Genomic DNA, 22574 nt, shown 5'->3' with positions numbered 1-22574 from the left:
TTAAAGATATTTTTTTTCTAAAAAAAAAAATGAAATTCGAAGAAAAAATCTCTGTTTCGAACTATGGCTCTTGAAAAGTAAGGTTAGTTTGGCTTTAAATTTTGTTATTTTTGTCTAATATTTAAGCCGTATTTTTAAGCTTAAATCTTAAACCTTTTGCAGTGTAGAATCCAGCACTATATTTGCCATAACGTTTATCGTTTTGGATGCTCGATTAAAATTCTTTACGTCATTTACGATAACGAAGTGCTCTAGGCCAGCACTTTTAAGAGTTTCTGTTTGTTTTTTTTTCGTATTTTTATTTTTTTTTAGATTTTTGCATTGCTGATAAAGTCTCATAAAAAAAAAAAAGCAAACAGCTCATGCCCAGTAACCCAGTGAATAAGAATCTTTTGCATCTCTCAGCTGTCAAGTGGGTGCAGTCGTCGAGATGCAATTGGTGGGCATTATCGACCCAACTAATACCCTCCCGATGGCTCAGAATTGTACTGAGAGTCATTAGGCAGGTGTGATCGGTTGATTGATCCATGATTTTAATGGCTTAGGGTGTGTGTAAATATGAATAATGAGTCTTATGTTGAAGACTAAGCTTTTGAAGGAGGAATTTCTTATGCCTTTGAGGAGAAATGCTTTTATTTTTTTGCAAATTGATTTCCTTTTTTCGCAATTCAAATCGCCTCCCTTTAATGGCGAACGGATGGATGGATGGATGGATAGGCCGGGCCATCTATGCATCTGGCAGATACATTATGCGGTATCTAAGCCGCATCTGCAGTCTGCTCGTAAATTCACTTTTGCTGTCCGTTGTCGTGCGATTGTCGGTTGTTGGCTGTCCGCGAGTCCGCGTGTCCGTTCGCTTGTCCGCCGGTTGTCACTGTCTTTGTCCGCTGTCCGCTGTCATGCAAGTCTGTCACCGTATCTGGCATTTGCATAGAGCAGCAAATAAAATGTATAATACATAAATAAATCTACAAGATACAAGATACTACCAGGGTATACCTGGTAGAAATACAATTTAATAAATAAGTTATATTTGTAGAGTGCACGTGCCAAACACTTCACTTAAGACAGTTACGAGTTACTGCAATTAATAGCATGCATTAGCTACACTGTCAGAAATCTATTCTAAAATATATATTTATTTTGTTTTTGTCAAATATTTAAATAAACGATATCTGATATCCGATCAAGGTCAATGTCTGTTTGTCACTCTCTCGTCATTGGCAATGTTTATTCTAATTGCAGTGCAGTGCATAAATTTGCCTAATGCCTTGCATGTATCTTTAAGATACACTACACTACCAGGCCAGACTCTCCGCCAGTCATCGCCGCCGCAGCTGTCAGCATAGGAATTAAGTCACGTATTTAATCAGCTAAACAGATATAGATTTTTATATACATATATATATTATTTTCTTTTTTTTGCGAAAAGAATGAAAAGATTGTTGCCATCTCGGTTGTCGGCAACAAAGTCTTGACTTTTGACTTTTCTGGCTGGCCATTTTCCATTTCCCATTTTCCGATCCAAAGATCCCATTTTCTAGTTCAACACAAATATCAAATCTCATTGCAAAAAAAAAAAATGAAATAAAATAAGAAGGAAAGTTCTTTCGTATAATCTGCAGTTCTCTTGACATTTCGCACGCGCTCTCAACAAGCAAATTACGTGCCTGGAAAATGGTGAAAAGTGGGTGGGAAATGCTGTAAGGTGGGCTTGTTGTATATATTTTTTTTCCATTCTGCCCAATGGCATTTAGACGTTTTGACATTTTTGTTAATGGCATAAGCATCAAATTACATGCGAGTCAGAGTAGAATCTATGCGCCGTCGGCCAGTGAAGGGTTTTCCACAACAACACCAACAACAACAACAACAAAGGCTAAGGAAAAACCCAAAGGCTAGAAAAGAAAAAACTTTAATCCGAGGCAAGCGGATGGCAAACAATCCAAACAAACAAAACGGTAAGCAAGCCGTCCTCTACAACAAGTGTAGAGTTAACCCTGAAATAATAATAAAAAAAAAAAATAATACGAAAAACTAGAACTTGAGAGCTTGTTGCACACACACACTTTCAGATACTTGGGCTACAAAGCCCAACACTCTCAGATACTATTTGCAATGCTTCTCAAACTGTAAATGGAAAACCCAGCTCTAATTGTTCTCCAAGACGCTTACATCAGCGCATGAGCATTCAGCTTGCAACACACCCCTGCCCCCTATACCACCACCCCCTTAGTATCCCTCACCCCCCCCCCTTTCAAAATCCTCCGTGAGCATTTATTTATTCAAGAACCTAGAGGCAGCTCTCGGCAGATCTTGTTTCATTTTTGCGCTTTCTGGCTGACTTTCAGGAAGCATTCGGGCCAGGCAACCAGAAAACTTGCTAAAATGGAATGGTAGTCAAGGGGGAGTATGTGGGGCTGGGAATGGGGCAAGTGAGTGTGTGTGGCGGGCGGCACATTGTACTAAAAATAAACATTTTTCAATTCATTCTTTCTAGCAATTGCAAGAAGCAAACGGCGGCAATGCCGAGCAAATAACAAAATCCCGAATTGAAAACGTTGATTTTCCGGGACAAAGGCAGCGACACTTGAATGCCCTGCAGGTACACTGCGCGTCATGGCTTTAAGGATGGTGAGAGAGGTTTTCAAAGGGTTTGGGCAGGTGAGGTGAGGGAGTAAAGGTAGAAATTCTTATACTTTGGACTAGACTTTGGAGGTTCTTTTTCAAATTATTAATAATGGTGGTACTTCTATGAAGGAATATATTGAATAGAATAGTATCTATGATAGTATAGTATAGTATCTATATAGTATTATCTATGAAATCAGGTCTTTTTGAGCTTTCTTCACTAAACTTTCTTCAATCTGGAGTTCTTACAAAACTTTCTAAAGGTGATACTTGTACCATTTTCATATGTACCTAATCCTTATAGATAGTTCTGGGTTCTTTAAGAACTCAGGATTGTTTGACTTTTCCCCACTATATTTTTTTTTAAATATTCCATATTTGTACTCCTTATTTGTACTCCGTATTATTCCATAGAAATCCGAGGCAGACCTTTCAGTTCTTCCAAAAACTATTCATAGGTGGTACTTCTACATATTTCTTTCCGATAGTGGTCTCTCTAGAACCCAGGAATATAGACTTTTATTAAAACTAGAGTTCTTCCCGAAAACTATTTATAGGTGATACTTTTATTCCCTACACCTTTATATACTACATCCTTATAGGTACTGTGCTCTATCTATCTCCGGTCTATTCAACCTTTCCTGCCCCAATGATTCACTTTACAAAATAACATCACATTGCAAACAAGCTTCCGTCTTTTATAATTTCTAGCCTCGGAATCTGCAGGCTGCACTTATCGCTAAAATAAATATAGAACTTTACTATATAAGTACCTCTATCTGTAACTATATCCGTAGATGACGAAATACAAAAATCTGAGTCAGATGCCAATGACTTGGGATTACAAATTAAAAAGAATATATACTACAATATCTTGAGGTTACAGACTTTGTCTGTTTTTGTTTGTTTGTTTGTCAGATTTGTTTGTTTGTTTGTTGGGTTGCCTATCTGCTGATGTTGCAGCTTCACTGCCAAAGATCTCGGGTTACAACAAAGTTAATGAAGTCAAGGATGACATTGCTGTAATTGTATGAAAACTGCATTCATCTTGGCCACGTTAACCGTTTTCATTTCTCTCTGTTGGTCGGTAAACGGTATTGTTTAAGTATGGAGAAGAGCATACGGTTCCTGGTATATCCAATTACCGAGGCTACCAACTGACACATCTTTCTCCCACTGACCGAGACCAGAGGCCTAGAAAATAAAGACCAGTTATAATCCCAACAATAGGGACTGGGTCTACTGTCCTTTAGGCCCTATACTTCCTCAACTCAAGTGTTGCAAACTCGAACCAAAATCATGTCAAGTGTTTTATTTGAGAATATATATACAATATATATATGTACATATGTTTGTATTGTTCGCGGCTGCCTAAATTAAGATGTTTGTGCAAATTAATTGGTCGCTGGCATCATTATTACAACAGCGACAAACAATTAGCCTAGATTTCCTCAACTCGACTCGAAATCAACTCAAAAGATACACACATCATATAGAGAACTTGAGTCAACGGATTGCAATGCCACTTGCCACTTGCCACTTGCCAACCACCTCCAACAACAATCTCTGCCCCCCATCATCGTTATTTTGTGATGCATGCAACATCATCAGCTGCATTCCATTCCATTTCATTTCATTCTCTCTGTGTGTTATATATACTATCCTCCACATACCATATGTATATTCATTTCATTCCTCAATATCAAGAAGCTGGCAATTGTTGTCACTTGAGTAGCAATTAAATGAGAAGATAGGGTACTGCAGATGGGGGTCTCTCACTCGGACCGATTGAAATAAATTGCCATCGAATCGAATTGAATCGATTAATATTGTTTGCAACATTGTGTTGCATATTCATTCAGCGGGGGGCTATTCATGAGGGCTGGCTCAATTATTTAATGCATTTCAATTATTTAATCAATTTATTAAAAATAATATTCATAAGAGGTACCTTTAAAGTTCAAGGAGATGGAAATCTTTATAGATCTGTCTGAATATTAATGGGTCGTAGAATTTGGAGGTAAAAGATGGAACTAGAAAGGTATGGGACCTTGTAGGTCGATATTTTCCAAAATATTCGTAGATTATAGGGCTCTTCATAGATCTTTATAGAACTATGTCTTTATAGATTTTTCTGAATACTTGTTTTTGGTAGTATTTGGAGTTAAAAGACAGAACTACAAAAGTGTAGGACTTTATAAATCAATCTTTTCCAAAATACTCATAGGTTATACTTTTAAAGATCTAAGGTTCTAAGAGAAAAGGATAATTTAACTAAATCTCTATGGATATCTCTGAATAATTGTAATTTATAGTATTTCAAGTTAAAAGACAGAAATACAGACAAAAAAGACTCTATAACTCAATATTCTTCAAAATATTCATATCAGAAACATTTAAAGATCTTTATTATCAACAGCCTCAAGTTATTCAAACCTTTAACCCCTTGGTAGACCCTCCGAAACCCCCATTTGTATCCAAACTTACCAATATAGTTGACATATGTGCCCCGGGCCTCGAGTCTTTGTGGACTTTGTAGGGCGATCAGGGCCGCCAGCAGCCAGAAGGCTGCCCTCAGGCGCCGTCCCATCGCGGATGCGAATACACGGATTCGAATGCGGATGCGAAATGCGGATGCGGTTGCGGATGCGCGAGCTAAGTTGAAAAGCTAAAAATGGGGGGAAAATGCTCTATCTCAAGACTATATTTTTTCCTGGTTATTTTTTTTTTGTATTTTTTTTGTTAAGCAGCTTTTGGAATCCGCAGAGAATATCTGTTTCTGTTTTCACTTCGAGGTGGCGCATAAAAATCTCAGCAGGACACACGCAGGCGATAAAAAAAAAAAAAAACAGAAACGGGGGCGTTAGGGACGTGTGGGCGTGGGGCGAGTGAAGAGTCAAGAGAGTGGCGAGTGGCGACACTTCCGCTGGCAAACTGAACGCATTAACAACAATAACAACAACAAAAAAGAAGGATACTTTAACAAACATTTCCGTTACAAATGAAAGCAATGAAGAGGCCACCCACACAGTGTGACCCTGCTACCCAAACATGACCCGCCCACTAAAAAACACGCCCAGTTCAGCTCAGCTCAGCTCAGTCCAGCCCAGCCATCCCGTCCACTCCGGACTTCCGCTTTTGTCTATGCTGGCACTGATACACTGTTAGAAACAAGGACTAAGATTTGAATTTAAATTTAAAAAAAAATAAGACTAACAAATATTTAACTAACATTTTTATAATAATTTTAAAAATAAATCTTTAAAAATAAGTATCTTTTTTTTTTCTCAGTGTCTTTTTGAAGAAAAAAGACTAGCAATTGTGAACCTAGTCCTGGTGCCATTAAGTGTTTGCTTAATTTTAAATAACGCAACCCTCCACCACTCGAACAACACAGAGCATATCCTTGCTGGAGGACACCCGCCAGGAGCAGGCCTCATCAGCATTCAATTGTTGGTATTTTTTGGGCTTTTTTAAGCTTTTCATCTACAAATGTGTTATATTTCCATATAGATATGCCATAATTCTCAATGCCTTTTGTTAACCTTTTTTTTTTTTTTGTTAAATTATTTATAAGACACGACTAAATTCAAAGGCAAAAGCCAAATACCACCCTTGACTATATAGATTTTGATCTCACGATTGGAAAACATATACATATTATATAACGTAATCATAAAACGTGATTAAAACCATTTGGATTTCAATTAAGAATTATAGTATTTCAAAAGATATTCCAATTTTCACTCGCCAGCAAAAGTCGGAATAAATTACAACAAATTGGTTGCCATTTTCTAAATAAATTTTTCCCTTTTTTTTTGTAGTTTTTTTTTTATCCCACAGACCGACTGCCGTGAGACCTAATGAACTTGAACTTGAGATACAAACAAAAAAAATGTTTGTATACTATATATCACAAGAGATACACACATACATATATATATTTCTATATAAAAAAAAAAGCATAAGATCTGAGCTACAAAAAGTGCCAAGTCGAGTGAAAGGTTTTATTTGTGGTGCTACGATCGACTGGCTTTTATCCGTATCTTTCAGATACGTGTGCGCCTAAAAGCTTTGTTGTTGTTTATGCGGTTTTGGCAAGATGCCTGCATTTTTATTTTTTTGTTTTTTTTTTTCAATTATTATACAGCTTTTTGTTGTTGTTGCTTTTAGTGTTTTGTTAGTTAAGTATGTTTCAATTAACCGAAGCATTAAAGGAATGCTTTTAGCCGCGGCATCTTGGTTAAGTTTCGGGTTACCCAACATGTTACGCATAATAATAATAATTGGCAACAAAATGCAACGTCAGTGGTGGGCCAACGGGCCAACGGGCCAACGGGCTACCCTGGTCTTGGCCAGGCTAACAAAAATTGTGGTGTTTTGTATACTTCATCGCCAAAACACTAATGAGATGCATCGCCGCAGCAGCCTCTATTCAGAATGAAAAACCATAGAACATAGCCATCCTCCTCCGGGGGCTTGGGGATGGGTCTGGAGCTGGCAAAGGAACTCATCTCTCTCACTTAATGATGAGTTTTTTTAGAAACTCAAATTGCGGCCAAGTTATCTATTTAGCCGGCATATTAACAGTCATTAAAATTAATGATGCATTTAAGTTCTTTTCGAAAAATCCTTTAAAAAGGTAATGGTTTTTAGGCTAGCCTTTGTGGGATTTTTATTTGGAAATTGTTTTGAAGACTACATTCTGAAATCTTTCATTCAACAAACCACCATTATATGGTTAGTATACTCATATAATATTCTCACTCAATGAATTATAAAATATAGTCATAAAAAATCTGTCATGTCGGCAGAAAAAGTCAATTACATTTGTGGTTTTTCCCACAAAACTCAAAACACCATGGAAGACGATCTCCGCCGGGGGCGATCCTGACTTTTTGACAGAATCGAGCTGTCTGTTTTGGCCATATTTTGTTGAGGCCAGCAAATTGCATTTCACAGAGACAGCTGCAGGAATTTTAAATTCCACAAAAAAAAAAAAAGAGAAACTCCACCATGACTGAAGCGACTCTAAAACGAAACTGAAACAAAAATAGTCTTCTGCCATATTTGGTTTGTTATTTTTATTTTCCAGCAACAGAGAGAATTTGTCAGCGACACCTTTGGAATAAATAGGCATATTCTTATATCCCATCCACCCCCCTTTTTGTCTGATATATCTATCTATTTATACAACTAATCGAAAAATATATGGCCCGTAAGAGGGCGGCAGAAGTCGGAGATCAAGTGAGCAATCAGTGTCACAAATTCCACTGTTTGTTTTGCCTCAAACTGGCAGCACAAGAAGATTTATTTGCCGCGGTTTTCTAACCAAGAAATGCAACGACTTTTTAGCCGACTTTTAGCTTCTCGTCTTCTCTTCTATCTTGAGATTGAGATTTACGACCTGGCAACAGGCAATGGGGCACAATCGATGGCATTCTGTATTCTGTGGCAGCAACCTCAAACCTCAAGCTGGCAAATGCAACCGCAACATGTCAGTTGGATAAATTAATAACCAATCGCTAACATTTGGCCTATAACCTAATCCCTCTCCGCACCACCCCTCTGCCGGCCAACTAAATATCAACAAAAAAAAAAACACGCTATAATTCTTTAACAATAATGAGTGATTCGAGCAAACATATTTGAATGATTTAAGTGCTTGGTTTTTCCCCTCAGGCGGTTTGCAATTTGCCAGCGATCGTGTGCTTGGAGAATTTTTCACTCACAGACGTTGGGATTTTGGTTTTTGGAAAGAAAATCAAAAGCTATGGAAGGCCAGGAAAAGAAATATATCCAAATATAGCTAAAGAAACTATAAGAAATTATAATTCTTTTAAAGGAATTAGGGTTCTTGAAGAAGTCTTTAAGAAAAAGGTTTCTAAAAGGTAGTGAAAGGCAAACCAAAGTAGAGGTCTTTGAAGTTTTAAGAATATTTTTCTTTAAAATTAAACTCCTCTTCACTTTGTGAAGACTAAACTTTAGGTTCTTAGATAAAGCTATATAGCAACTTTATTAAATTATCACAACTTAGTGTCTTCCTTAAACAAACACATAATAAAAAAATGTATAAAAGGAATAAGAACAATAATAAAAATAATAAAAATAAGAACTTTTGATAATATTAATCTTTTCAGCTAATAAAAAGCACAAAAAACTCTAAAAATAGGGGAAGCCTTTTTAAGAAGTCCAATATTTGAAGAATTTTATACTTTAGGGCTTTAATAAAATATAACACAAAAAATCTTCAAGGAAATCAAAGGCTTGTGGTTAAAAAATAGCACTTTTTAGAGAACTTTTTTCAGTAAAACTATAAAAGAGCCACCAGTCTAGCAAATATAATACTTAGAAAAGACTAAATCCTACAAACATTTAACCAATAACCCTTAATCCCAAAAAGAAGAAATGAAACACAAAACATTTAAAAAAAAAACACCAGAAAAACTTCAAGGATCACTTAAAAGGACTACTTCTTTGAGAAAACTATAGATCTATTAATCAAGCCTTTAAAAAAGCCCTAAAAACCTGCCAATCACAAATCAAAAAGCAACTTATCTCAACCATTAAGAGACAGATCTCAAAACCAACAACACAGCCACTAAAACTTTACATTTTTTTAAGGCCACTTGGAAGATAAGAAATAGGTTTTTTTTAAGTTTTCTTTTCTTTTTTTTTCATAAAACGAGATCACTATGCGGATCCTGCTGCACTTGAAAAAAAAACCAACAGAAGTTGCACAACCAAAAGCTGCTTAAGTTTTAGATTTTCTTTTTAAAATATAGACACAGTTTTTGGATGAAAAAAAAAATGTTAACAAAAAAAATTAAGACACAAAAACACTTGCACTTTTATTTACTTTTTTTGGTTTTTTTGTAAGAGAATTTTTTAAACAAGTAACTTTGGTTAGGGCTTGTATTTCCTAAAAAACTGATTCTGAATCTGAAGCTGAAACACCCGCCAACGTAACGCACACGCAAACGCTTCACGTTGAACTGACGCAGCTCAATCCGGCAGATACAGATACCACCGCAGCAGATACAGATACTTTTCTGGCAGCCTGGCGAACTTCGACTCGCTTTTCCTCAGCTGGGCACGCGCCAACGCTTCGGCTACCCAGCCGATGCCCCAACCCGATGGCTTCCCGACCGACTGACTACCGACCGAACCGACGGACCGAACCGACAGGTAGGCACCGACATTGGTGACGGCATCCGGCCGTTTCGTACAAGCTCGGTTTTTTGGGCCCGAACCCATACACACACACACACACACATACAGACAGAGGAGCATAGAGCTTGAATAGCCAACCAGGCCACTGTGTTGCCGCAGGTTCGTCTTGTTGCCAACAACATGTTGCTGGCCAGCTCGGAAATAAGCCAAAATCAATGCGCTTGCGTCAGAGCCTCAAAGTGTTGGGGCGCTAATAGTGTTTAGATTCATTCTATAAGCAAGTTGGCTTAACTAGAACTTAATTATTGATTAAATCGAAAGTGACTAGAAACATAGAGATATCAAGGGCTAAGAGAATATGAACTGAATAAAAAATGTCTATGTTCTATAGAAAATAAGACTCATACTCTACATGTACTGGTATTTAATACTTTCAGATACGTGGCCAAAAGAAATCCTTAAAAACCCCAAATAAAACCAATAAGTTAAAAAAAAAATAAAAAAAAATGTTTAACATAAAACATTATGACAACAAAAAAAACCCAAAAAAAAATTACAGCAAAACAAATTACAACAAAAAAATTACAACAAAAAAATTACAACAACAAAAAATTACAACAACAAAAAATTACAACAAAAAAATTTACAACAACAACAAATTACAACAACAACAAATTACAACAACAAAAAATTACAACAACAAAAAATTACAACAACAAAAAATTACAACAACAAAAATTACAATAACAACAAAAACTACAACAACAACAAAAACTACAACAACAACAAAAAGTACAACAACAACATAAACAAATACTACAACAACAACAAAAAGCTACAACAATCATAACTTACAACAACTACAGAAAGCTACAACAACCATATCCCTACAACAACATAAGCCATTACAATAAACCAGTTACAACAAAATCTACAACAAAAACCAAAAAAATAAAAACCTATTTCGCCGCTTTTTCGGGCCTGCTTAAGTGCGACCTATGAGAATCGAGGAGGAGGGCACTGTTTTTAATTAATTTTTTAAAAAATATTTTATTAAATAAATACCAAATTAAAGGATATTTTAGAATGTTATAATACCCAAAAAAATGGTAAATTCTCCTGCTAATTACTATTAGACTTGCAGGCGCCCTTAAAAGTAGGCAATGGATAATATGAATGTTTATATTTTCAGAATTATATCTTTTATTAACTCAGGAAAGGATGCTGATCAAGAATATATATACTTTTAACCACAAACATAATACCCCCTGAAAGGGTATAGTGATCTTTAAAAATAAAAACTACTAACCTAATTACATAATTTATCATTTACAAAATTTTCAAGTGCCATAAAAAAAAAACCCCTAACCTCCAGCAACCGAAAACGGAAGTGCCAGGATTTTCACTTTTTCCCCAAAAAAAATAAAACCTCATCAGACATGCACAGTCCCCTTAAGAGGTGGGGTGGATATGGGGGGCTCCAAGGAGGTTAAGTTAGCATTGTTTACAGTTATGATTTTTATGATTTCAACCAAAAAATACAAAACCATCAATAGGGTCCATACAAATGGCAATTAACTTGGCCAAGAAATGTTGAAATAAATCCTAAAAATTATTGCATGTTGGGGGTTTCTATTTAAGAATCTAAAAACATAAAATAAACAATGTTCGACTTAAGCTTTAACTAAGTTTTGACATAAAAATTTAGAATTTATGAATGCCTTGGTGATTTATTGAAAGTGGCTAAGAACAGTAGCTTAAAATAAAAAGCTAAAAGTTACTTAAGTTTTAAAATAAGTGATCGTAAATTATGAGAGTCTAATAAGGAGACTGACACTGAGAAAAATAGGTAGTAAATAATATTTTCTTAAAAAGACCTTGTTTTCAAAGAATTAAGTCACTGAATTCTCATATAAGTTACCATATTTTTTATATCCTATATCTTTTTTAGGGTATTATCCTATTCGTTTCTATAATTTCCTTTTACTTTCTGCATATCCTATATAGCATTTTCCTCTGCTTTTCTTTGTTTATTTCTTTATTTCTTGGCTTAATTTTCGCCCTTTTTGGCGTTGGGTGAGAAAAGAAAAGCGTTGGCTGGCTGGCTGGCTGGCAACTGCAATTTGCATATGTGTTTCCTATTTTTTTTCACACTTTCCTTGTCTATGCAATTTTGTATTTATATTTTTTTTCACTGTGTATATGTATGTGTGGTTGAAATCCACTGCCATTTAACACAGTTCAGGCAACTGAAGCTGCTAATTGACTCGAGCCACTTTTTTTTCCCCCTTCGTGGCGCGAAATAAACATTTTTTTTGCTTGTCGTCTTTTGGCCAAATTTAATCAAGCAACAAAAAGCCAACAAAACCAAAAGCCACAAAACAATTGTAAAATTTGTAAAATAGCGAAAAAAGCACTGAGAAGCATGTCCATAAATTCAAATGCAACTTTTGAATACCAAAATTACAAAATAAACCGAAAAATGGGGGAAGCAAACAGGGCTGTGTAATTACATTTCCCAACAACCTCCATCTACTCCTCATATTCTCTATATATGTTTTACACATCATACATATACAAACATACATATATATATATTTTATTTTCCACTTGCATAATGATAAAACCAGAAAGCCTCACAATTTAGGTTCTCGTGCTCGGCTTCAAGTGCAAAAGCACACCCAGCTTCCGTTTTCCATTTCCATTGACGCACTTTCGAAACCCAGCAGCACCCAGTAAACTGCCGGTTTCGGATTTCAGAACGACACAAAAACAACAAAAATACAAAAAGAAACACAGACACACAAAGCTAAAGGGCATATCCAGATGTTAAATGCATTTAAGAATTATAGAAATAATAACTGGTAAAGAAAAGGTATCCAAACAGAACAGAATAAGAGCATGGGGCTTAAAAAGAAGAGTTAGTATTCTTGGGTTTTAAGATGTATTTGAGGGTTACGACTCTTAGAGTCTATCTTTCTTTAAAGAAGTTCAAAGTATCTAGAAGCCTCAACCTAACCGTAAACCTAATTTACAGGTTATCAAGTTTTGTTAGAAATTATAAATCGATTTTTTAGATATATTCTATAAAGCCTTTAAAGAAGTTCGAAGTAAATATCTAGAAGCCTCAACCTTACCCTGATTAAACCCAGTTATCCATGGTAGTTTGGCTGCGGTTAGTAATCGATTTTTCAGATATATTCTCTAAAGCCTTAAAAGAAGTTAGAAGTATCTAGAAGCCCCAACCTAACCTTAAACCTAATTATATATGGTGTTTCGATTAGCAATTGATTTTTCAGATATATTCTTTGAATTCTTTAAATAAGTTCGAAGTACCTAGTATTTCTATAATATTTCTAGAAGAAAAACAGGTTTTATAGATATCCTATACTTTTTTTAAAGAACTTTAACTCTAAAATAAAAAAGCCTAAACCTCAAGCTTAAATCTTAAACCTACCTATTGATAGTATTTCCAAAATCCTTCGATTTTTTAGATAAATATCAAAGCCACAAAATAGAGTTTAAAATTAAAGAGCTTTATTTAAGCTATTTATTTCTTATATCTTGGTTTTAATTCTTTTATTTCTTAGTTATTTCTTAGTTATTCATAAATATAAAATATGTATCCCCCTTTCATGATTAATATTTCAGAAAACTACAACCCATACCTATTTAAAACCATTCCAAATATACATCCTCCATAAACACTTTCCAGAATCCCACCCCCCTTTGTTTTTAGATGCCCAGGAGTCGAGTGTTGAAAATTCATTAAATTTCCAAGGACACAACTTTCGGGCAAATGGTGGGTGGTTGGGGATTCCTTTCGGATTCATTTTTTTTTTTTGTCGCCCCCGCATTGCGTGTGTGTGGGTGGTGTGAGGAGGTGGCAACCTCTGACATTGCATTTAATCTCGTTGACAGCACTTAACACGCCCCCAAGTACTAAAACTGGCAACTCTCGACTGTGAACTGGATATAAGGAGTCAGGATTTGGCTTTTTGTGGGGGTTTCCCCAGCCTGGATGCTCTACTGGTCGTGTGTTTTTTTTTGTTTGGTGCAGCAAGTGGCAAGCGGATTATTTAAGTTTATAATACGCTTAGGGGTAATTTTAATCTGTTGCAAATTGTTTTTGCCGTTACACACGCTGTCAGAACCCCAAATCACCATCTATATAACATATTTTTTTTGGGTCTCGTTGCGTTGCATACTTTTGTGGCATATTTCATAGATATTGTAATCTGGTTTTTGTTTTTTTAGACCCCTCTCTCTGCTGTGTGTCTTTGGGGCAAGAACAGAACAAAACCAGAAGGTTGTTTTTTTTTGGGGTTTTTCGATGGGATGGGTTTTGTAATTTCACTTTTTTTTTCTCTTGTTTAGCTTTGGGTTTTTTGTCTCTGCTACTATTTGCATTTATGTTTTTGGGTTTTAGTGCACAATTTGCACAGCATGAGGTTGGGGTTCTACCAGAAAAGTAGACTGAATTGTGTGGGAAAATTGTCAATTTCTTAAAGACAGAGGTTAGAATAAAACTTTTAGATGAAAATGAGCAAAAGCCAAGAAGAATAAACATGATGTTTTATAAATAGAGAGCAAGGTCACACTTTTTCAAGTACTTTTCAACACTTCCACACCTTTCCCTTCCTTCGAATAGTTCACTGAACCTCTTAAGAAACCATTATTCTCCATCATAATCATTAAAATTGTATTTTTAATAGGGTTGTTGGTTTTTGAAAAAATATCGTATTGATGATATTTGCTGTGAAAAAAATATCAATCGATAATATTCAGAAATATCACCAAAAAAAATCGATATATCGAGTATTTTCGATATTTTTTATAGTCAGCTAAATTTGAAAAAAGGTTATTTTTAAATTTAAAAAAAGGTTTTAATATGTGTTTTCATCCGCCATGAATTGCAAATAAGACATATTTTTTTATTTAAAAAGTGAATTGAAAAAACAACAAATATTTATACCCACTCTCAAGCAACTTTTATTTAAGTTCTTTGAAATAAAAAATAACAAAATTATTAAGGACATTGTATTCAAATTTATTTATAAAAAAAAACTTAATACAAAAAAAAAAAATTTTCATGGAATTCATGGAATATGTACTTAATAATGCTAATTACTTAATTCTCTTATTTAATGCTCTTAATTACTCTTAATTACAAAATAAATCTTTCTTCAATGATTTAAAAAAAACTCTTTCGGTTATATGCTGGTCTGTCATTCGACTGCGGGAGTCACAGACAATACATTTAATGGCAGAAGCCAACCGTTCAGATGGAACCGAACTTCCAGGCGTGATAAGAAAACTTAAAGCAACCTTCGCTAGCATCGGCATCGTTGAAATTTGTGAGTTCCAGAATTCCAACGGATTTGTCTCCCAACTACAAAATGGCATACTCAAGTAAACCTGCATTTCCTTTCTTTCGCAACTAATATCGGAGAACACCAACTCAAAAATATTATTATCGACTATTTTTGCCCAAAAAATATCACGATAATAATATTTTTTTAAGAGAAAATATATCGATATATCGATATTTTGATATATTTCCGACATCCCTAATTTTTAATAAAACACCGAGAACCCCATACGAATCATTTCACGTTTCATCAAATCTTGAACGGTTCATTAATAAAAATTACTTTTTCGAAACGAAACGATTGCTATTCGATTGTTTTGCATTCCAATGCATCGATTCCAATGGAAATCCATTAGAACTTTTCATATTTAACCCAATTGAATGCCTAAACGAACTTTATTCAAGTTGAAAGAATACTACAACGAGAACCGAGACGCATACCATAAATAAAATTATGAAAAGATATTACAAAGTGGTGGCGGCACTCAATGGAAATATTCTCATTTATCGGGCCAATTAATATTGAGAATTTATTCTGGCCATTATTACAGAGCCAGACCAGAAACTAATGTTGGGCATGAGATCAGCACATTTCCCAAAAGCGATCGCCAAATGTGGCGATGATTCCACTTCACAAAATAACCCACAAGCCAAAAATTTAGAAATCAAAGATGCTAGAAAAACTAAAATCACATAAAATATAAAATGCACTTAAAAGCAAATAAAAAAAAAAATAGAAAATATAAAATCAAATTAAAAAAATAACTCACCCGGTAGGGGTTCTGGTATAGCATGTTCGTCTTCTGTCTTCTGTGGAGGGTAGAGGCATCCTGCCTCATCGGTCTGATCCTCACAATCGTATCGATTATCGCAGCGCAGGGTCAAAGGTAAGCACTTGTTGTCGCACTTGAACTCAGAATCATTGCAAACTAAAGCAAGCAATTGAGGGAAAAAAGGAAAGAAAAGCAAACAAATTATATTTTAAATAAAAATATAAAATAAATATTTAAAGGCAAATGATTGTAAATGAAATGAAATAAATGCTTAATGGTTGTGGCTCTTCAGGTATCGATATAACTATCGATATTTTAGATAACTAACACCAATTAGTATTTTTTAAGGGCTATTTTTGGTGGAAAAAAGCATTTATTATGTTGGTTCTTCAGGTTCTGGTTAACTGTTTGAATTCTGTACTATTACTATCGATAACTATCGATTATATAGATAACTTAGCTTTTAAGATCCTTTTTTAATGAGTGATACCTTTTTAATGTCTGCTCTTCTGCTTTTGAAAATTTTATTATTATTTTTACTATCGATAACTATCGATTATCTAGATAACTTATTATAGCTAAGTATTCTTTCTTGAACCATATTAATATAGTGATGTAAAGCTCTTTAGATCCTTGTTAATGTTTAAATACTTTATACATGATTACTATCGATTACTATCGATTATCTCGATAAGTAACACCTATAATTTGAAGCCAATTTGAAGCAGCCATGAGTTATGCATTTAAATTGAATGAAAGAATCGATCCTGCGATCGATCTATGATCATGAATGTCCTAATATTTCATTACCCTGACCTTCGCGATTACAATTCTCTTCGTCCTCGGCATCGGCACAATCCCTGTTACCATCACAGACCATATCGTCGCAGATGACACGACCACTGCGTCGGCATGTGAATGTGGCATCACCGCGACAATTGGATTCTTCAACCGAGCCCGAGCCTTCCACATCCGGCGACAAATCATTTTTCTTATCATCCACCTCAGGGTTGTTGACTGGGAGATCCAATTCCGTCTCAGATCCTGCAGCATTAACCACAAATCGAATTAGGGAAGGGCATATAACGACCGTAGAGACAGTAGAGAAGACAGAAGACTTTAACACAGACAAGGATATATATATATAGAGGGACAATCACAGAGATGGAGACAGAAGGATTTTGAAGCTTGGAAAGCCCTTATTTTTTTTTCTAAATCGATGATAAGACATCACACACACAACAGGTCACAGGTCACAGTTTTACAATTACGTAAGAGCTTCTCAGAGATCAGATCTTTATGATTGGGTTAGTTATCGGCTTGCAGCTTTATCCATCCAGCTTTTGGGGTGACCAACCTTCGCAGTTACTCTCATCGGAACCATCAAGGCAATCCTGTACAGAATTACAGGCCTTGTCGCACATGATGAACTGGTTGTTGTCGCATCTAAAGTAGTTGTTGAAGCACGAAGGATGTCCTTTCTTGGGTGATGAAGATTGTGTTGTTGTTGTCGTTGTCGTTGTTGTGTCATCATCATCATCATCAAACAGGTTGAGATTAAAGATTCGCTTTCCACCGCCCAGGTCGGCACGCGACTGCACAGGAGCATCAAAGACACTGGGAGTTGTGGTCCGATCGGGGAAAAAGGAGCCACCTCCACGCGATCCCACGATACCATACTGGGCCGTAGTGGTGGGCTCTGGCGGTGCCGGAGCATCATCATCCGGTTGGAGATTCAGGCTAAAGATCCTCTTTCCGCCGCCCAGGTCGGCGCGCGACTGAACCGGTGCATCAAAGACACTGGGAGTGGAGGGGGTTTCGGGTTCGTCGGTGGCCAGATTTAGGTTGGGGATACGCTTGCCCCCCTCGAAGGAGACGCGCGGTTCTGGGGCGGCAGCACTACCCTCCATATGGTGTCTCTTGGGGTCTTTGGGGTGAGGATGTGGGGAAACAAAATAGTTGTGGAAATTGTACATTTTGAGAATAGCCAACGATTGGATACTTTTGAAGGAGACAATCCCCCTCAAAAGTATCCCCATCGACTTGGAAATCCAGGAGATATTTGGTGGGGAAATGGTTTCAGTTTTAAGGATGGGATTGTAATGGTTTCTTTTGGGGAATATGGGGCATAGTTTTCTACAAGCAGCGTCTCACACCAAAAGCGGCAATAGGTAGTCATTGAAAATAGAAAGGAGCATCTACTGGAATGGAATGAAAATTTGTGGCCCAAACTTACCCTGGACTTCGGTGAAGGAAAAGTTCTCATCGGCGGAGGCGCCCAGATTCTCGATACGTTTGTAGTTGGTCAGTTGATCGAAGAACTTGTTACGGAAATCGGTGATACGCTCGGGGATTTGCAACTTCAGCAGGACATTCACCTTGAAGGAGTCATCCGTGGGACTGGAATTAAAAACAAAAATAATTATCCTTCAAAATAGGATGATGACTGAGTTCTAGACTTACTCGGCTCGCACTAGGATACTACGGATATCCAGTTCATCGACCAAGTTCGGATAGGTTCGATCGAAGAAGCTGCGCAGATCATCCTCCAGAGATTTCTGGAGCTGCAAATAAGCCTCGCTGTCCGGATCGTTGAATTCCTCTTGATAAGGCTCGTTTAAGGTAAAGGACACGCGATCTAGTCCAAAGGATCAAAGGATTTTATTAAAAAATAGATCATTCTATTGAAAATATAGACTCACAGCTGACAAAGTCCTGCTCTTGGTCCACCTCAGTGCCGGAGCCCTCGGTCTCGTCGAAAGAGTCCCGCTTGAAGGGTCCACGTCTCGCCTGCTCCTCCTGCTGGCGCTGGCGCTCCTTGAGCTCCTGGCGCTGACGGGCCTCCAGCTGGCGCTGCTCCTTGGCCTGGCGGCGGCGCTCCCTCTGCCGTTCCATGGCCCGCCGACGTTGGCGGGGCTGTTCCTTCTGTTCGCCGCCAAAGAACCGCGACAGTGAGCGTCGGACACGATGGCTGACAGTTGAGAGCCAGCTGCCACTGGGCTGCTGCTCCTCTTCCAGGGGCAGTTCTTCGTCCGCGTCATAGTCAAAGCCGATCTTCAGGTCATCCGTATCGACAATGGGCGTGGCATCGCTATTGGACTGCAAGGAGGCCTCATCGGCCAGCATAAAGTCCGTATCATCGTCAAAAACATTTGAAATTTGCTAAAAAATAATAAAAAAAAATTAATAAAATAAATAAATTTTACTAATTTTTAATGAAATTCTTAAAACTTGTCAAAAAAGCACTCCAACAAGCCCAAAAGTTGGAATATTGCTGGTTGTGGTCTTGGCTAAGCAGAGTCACAGTTGTGGGAAACTGTGCAGTGGCTAGCTTTTCACCACAGTGTTTCTAAAACTGTCGCTGTTAAGAAACTGTAGGTTTTCATTTTTAAAGAAAAGTAAAGTTTTTTGAGGTTTTTAAAGGATTTTTCCCAAAATATTATAATTATTTATAATATTATCATTAATTTTCTATAAGAAAGCCTTAAAATTATCCCCCTTTTCCACCCCTATCTATTTTTAAACCCATTTCCTGATTGAACTTTGATTTCAAGTGCCAGTTTTTAAATTTTACGGGAAAGGGTGTATCAGCATAGACGCGTGTCTACGTCATATATTTATTTATTGTTGCCTTTGGCTGATAAAAGGCATTTCTCCGCGTGTTGTATGCCCCTGCCCCGCCCTGCCCTGCCCCCTTCTCCAGATCATATCTTGCCACAAAATTGATGTTCGATGTGCTCTCTTTCTTTCCAGCCCTCCGGGGAAGTCTTTCTTCAACTCCCCTCGATCACTCCACTCCAGTCCACTCCCCACCAGCCATATGCCTGTGTGGGAATATACATATACATATATATGTATATGGAATGTGGGCCAAATGTGCATGGCCCGAGCCACTCTTCTATCCTCTTATCGAAATACTTCGATAAACTAAAAAGATAGTGGCAGAGACACGAGAATGCATCGAGAGGCGGGTGGGGGGCAGTTGCGTGGAAAATGGGTATTCTCTATTTTATTAACTCGATTTTTACAATGAATTTCAATTAAATGAACACTGATTCAGATAAAGCATCAAAAATAGAGTTTAAATCATAAGATAAAGCTTGTCAAGTCTCATAATTTTAGAAGGAAAGAAATTAATAATAAAAGAGGAAAAGAAAATCCTATTAAGACCTTAATTAAACTTTTTAACAAGTAATCTTTTCGATGAAACCCCAATTGGAAAATTTAGGTAATGTTTTGGTGACGAATTCTCTTATACTTTTTTGATTTCTTAAATTTTGTTATTAAAAAAGCTTATAAGTTAAATAAATATTAAAATAAAGTATAAAATAATTATAAAAGAAGAGTCTTTAACAACTATTTCCCTTGAAAACAAAAAAAAGAGCTACAAAATAGTTTTGTGACGAATTCCTGCTATTGGAGGTTTTAAAGTTTATTAGATGACTATTTATTAGCTAAAAAATAATAGAAAGAAGCTTATTGAATTAAATTTAAGCTAAGATATCATAAAAATAACGTTTCTCTCTTTTTCTTTATTTCATTTTCTTATCGCTAACTAAATAAATAATGCAAGAAAGCAATCAATATTAATTGAGAAAGAAAAATAAAGTTTAAAATATTAAAGAAACTCCCATTTTTCTTTCAGAAACCCAAAATTAAAAGATAAACTCAATTTTTTGTGACGAAATCCCTTAAATTATTTGCCAAATAACCTTAAAATTTAAGAACATCAATTAAAAATCTTAAATAAAAGTTCAAAAATTCATAAAAACAACCACTCTTGCTTCTAAAGAACTCTTTCCCTCAAAAATCAAAAGTTGAACAAACTTTGTTTTTGTGACGAAATCATCCACAATGTTTTGTTTTCCTGGATTTTGTTGTTCGACTTCGTGATGTCTACAAAGTGTCTGTCGTTTTTATGGCCTTGTTGGGTCACGTAAACGGACTTTGAAGTTGTTACCCCCCAGCTCCTGCTTTTGGCAAGTTTTTTTTGGCAGACAGTGTGTTATACATAATAATAATAATAATAATAATATTTTTGCCGTCATCGATAAGGCTATCAATATTTGATTTGTTTTCTTGTGATTTCTGTGCTAATTGTTGCAGATCCTAATAATTGAAGAGAGAGATACGGCGAGCATCTGTTGGATTCCGGTGGAGGTTGCATTCTAGCTGGCTGGCATGCTTGACACAGATTCCGGGCGTTTATTGTGATTACTCGGAGCTGTCCGCTAATGCATGCAAACAGCATGGCCGGACACTGCAGAGCTTCTAAAACTGTGCCACCGCCGCCCACATCGATTTTCGTATGCAATTTAGTAGCGAAATGAATTATTACGCATACGCAACGTATAACAGACAAACAGGCATAGTTTTAAATAAATATTAGTGTATAAACGAACACGAAATGTTATTTATGTGCCTCACCAATTAGATGACAACGTCATGTCCTTGAACCCATTTCTACCCCGAGATGCATCTGCCTCTGACTCGACCACATTTATACATTTGCCAAAAAAAAAAAACACATGGTTATTGTCAATTGTCTCAACTTGTTGCTCATTTTTGAAGCCAAAAGTGGGTCATCGACAAAGGAAGAAAGGTCATGCCATGCCACCCTTAATGGTAAACCATCCTTAGACCTCTAGACTCAAAAAAAAAAAAAACACCACATGCGTTTATCGAACTCTCCTACTTGTTTGATTTTGTTTTTTTTTTTTGTGGCGTTTTCAGGCTCATTTCCTGAAAGACAAATTACAGACTGAAAGACACTCCCTCCTCCCTGGTGGGGCCATAAATTTGGCGAACATATGTGTGCCGGCAATTTATTTTCATCTACGTTCAAAAATCGCAGACATCGAGCCAATTCTCACTAAATCGATCCCGACATACCAAAATTGGACTTGTGGCTGGACGAAATGGGGCGAGGCGAGGAGAGGTGGGGGCGACAGTCTGACAAAGCGAAAGAAAAAGTTATTGACTAACTGACAGAGTGACTGAGAGGCAGACTGACTGACTGACAAACTGGCAGACAATTTGTGGCCTCCAGGCACGGCAGACACTGGGCGGTCAGCAGGCCTAGGGCGTGGCTTTAGACCAAAAAACAATGAAGGAAGAGAAATTATGAAAGTCAAAATATTAGACTAAAAAATAATACACTAAGGTCTAAAAAAATATACATGGAATTAAAAAAAGCTTAAATATTATTTAAGCAATAAAATGTAATATAACAAGAATTTAATTAATATTTGTAGAAGAAAAATATAACAAAAGATTGAAAGAAAGCTCTGGAAAAAGTAAGACGGAAAGGGTCTGTTTGCTACTACGTCTATCTAAATATTGTCTATTAATACTAGTACTAATTATTATATATAATATTATAGTCTTAATTATAACTAAAAATTGTATAATAATACTATTAAGAATAAGAAAATATCAAGGATTTCAAGCTAAAAATGCGAAATGCCTTATTTACTTGTGGTTTATGTTTTTGGAATACCTACCTATCTTCAACAAACCTAATATATTAAAAATCTTCAAAAAACCATATATATATATATAGATTCAAACAAATCTGGTTATATATATATATATCTATAGATAAATCTATATCCAAGAATATATAG

General features: G+C 36.2%; 1 protein-coding gene across 25 annotated transcripts in view; it reads right to left on the bottom strand.

Moving 5' to 3' along the window:
• trol (terribly reduced optic lobes) overlaps positions 1 to 22574 on the bottom strand; it is a 79903-nt gene that overhangs the window by 37149 nt on the left and 20180 nt on the right. For 19 of the 25 annotated variants that reach the window (XM_070276595.1, XM_070276593.1, XM_070276604.1 and 16 more), the window contains exons 3-8: positions 18651 to 19110; positions 18412 to 18586; positions 18185 to 18348; positions 17306 to 17875; positions 16765 to 16992; positions 15946 to 16104 (exon numbers count right to left, since the gene is read on the bottom strand). In XM_070276595.1, coding sequence (XP_070132696.1) covers positions 15946 to 16104; positions 16765 to 16992; positions 17306 to 17875; positions 18185 to 18348; positions 18412 to 18586; positions 18651 to 19110 — 1756 coding nt within the window. Of the gene's footprint in view, positions 1 to 5118; positions 5285 to 15945; positions 16105 to 16764; positions 16993 to 17305; positions 17876 to 18184; positions 18349 to 18411; positions 18587 to 18650; positions 19111 to 22574 lie in introns of those variants that run through there. The other 6 variants (XM_070276687.1, XM_070276665.1, XM_070276632.1 and 3 more) reach the window with 5 other exon arrangements.

Source organism: Drosophila bipectinata, chromosome XL (assembly GCF_030179905.1).
Source record: "Drosophila bipectinata strain 14024-0381.07 chromosome XL, DbipHiC1v2, whole genome shotgun sequence".
Classification (NCBI taxonomy): Eukaryota; Metazoa; Arthropoda; class Insecta; order Diptera; family Drosophilidae; genus Drosophila; species Drosophila bipectinata.
This window is presented reverse-complemented; position numbering and strand designations above follow the sequence as displayed.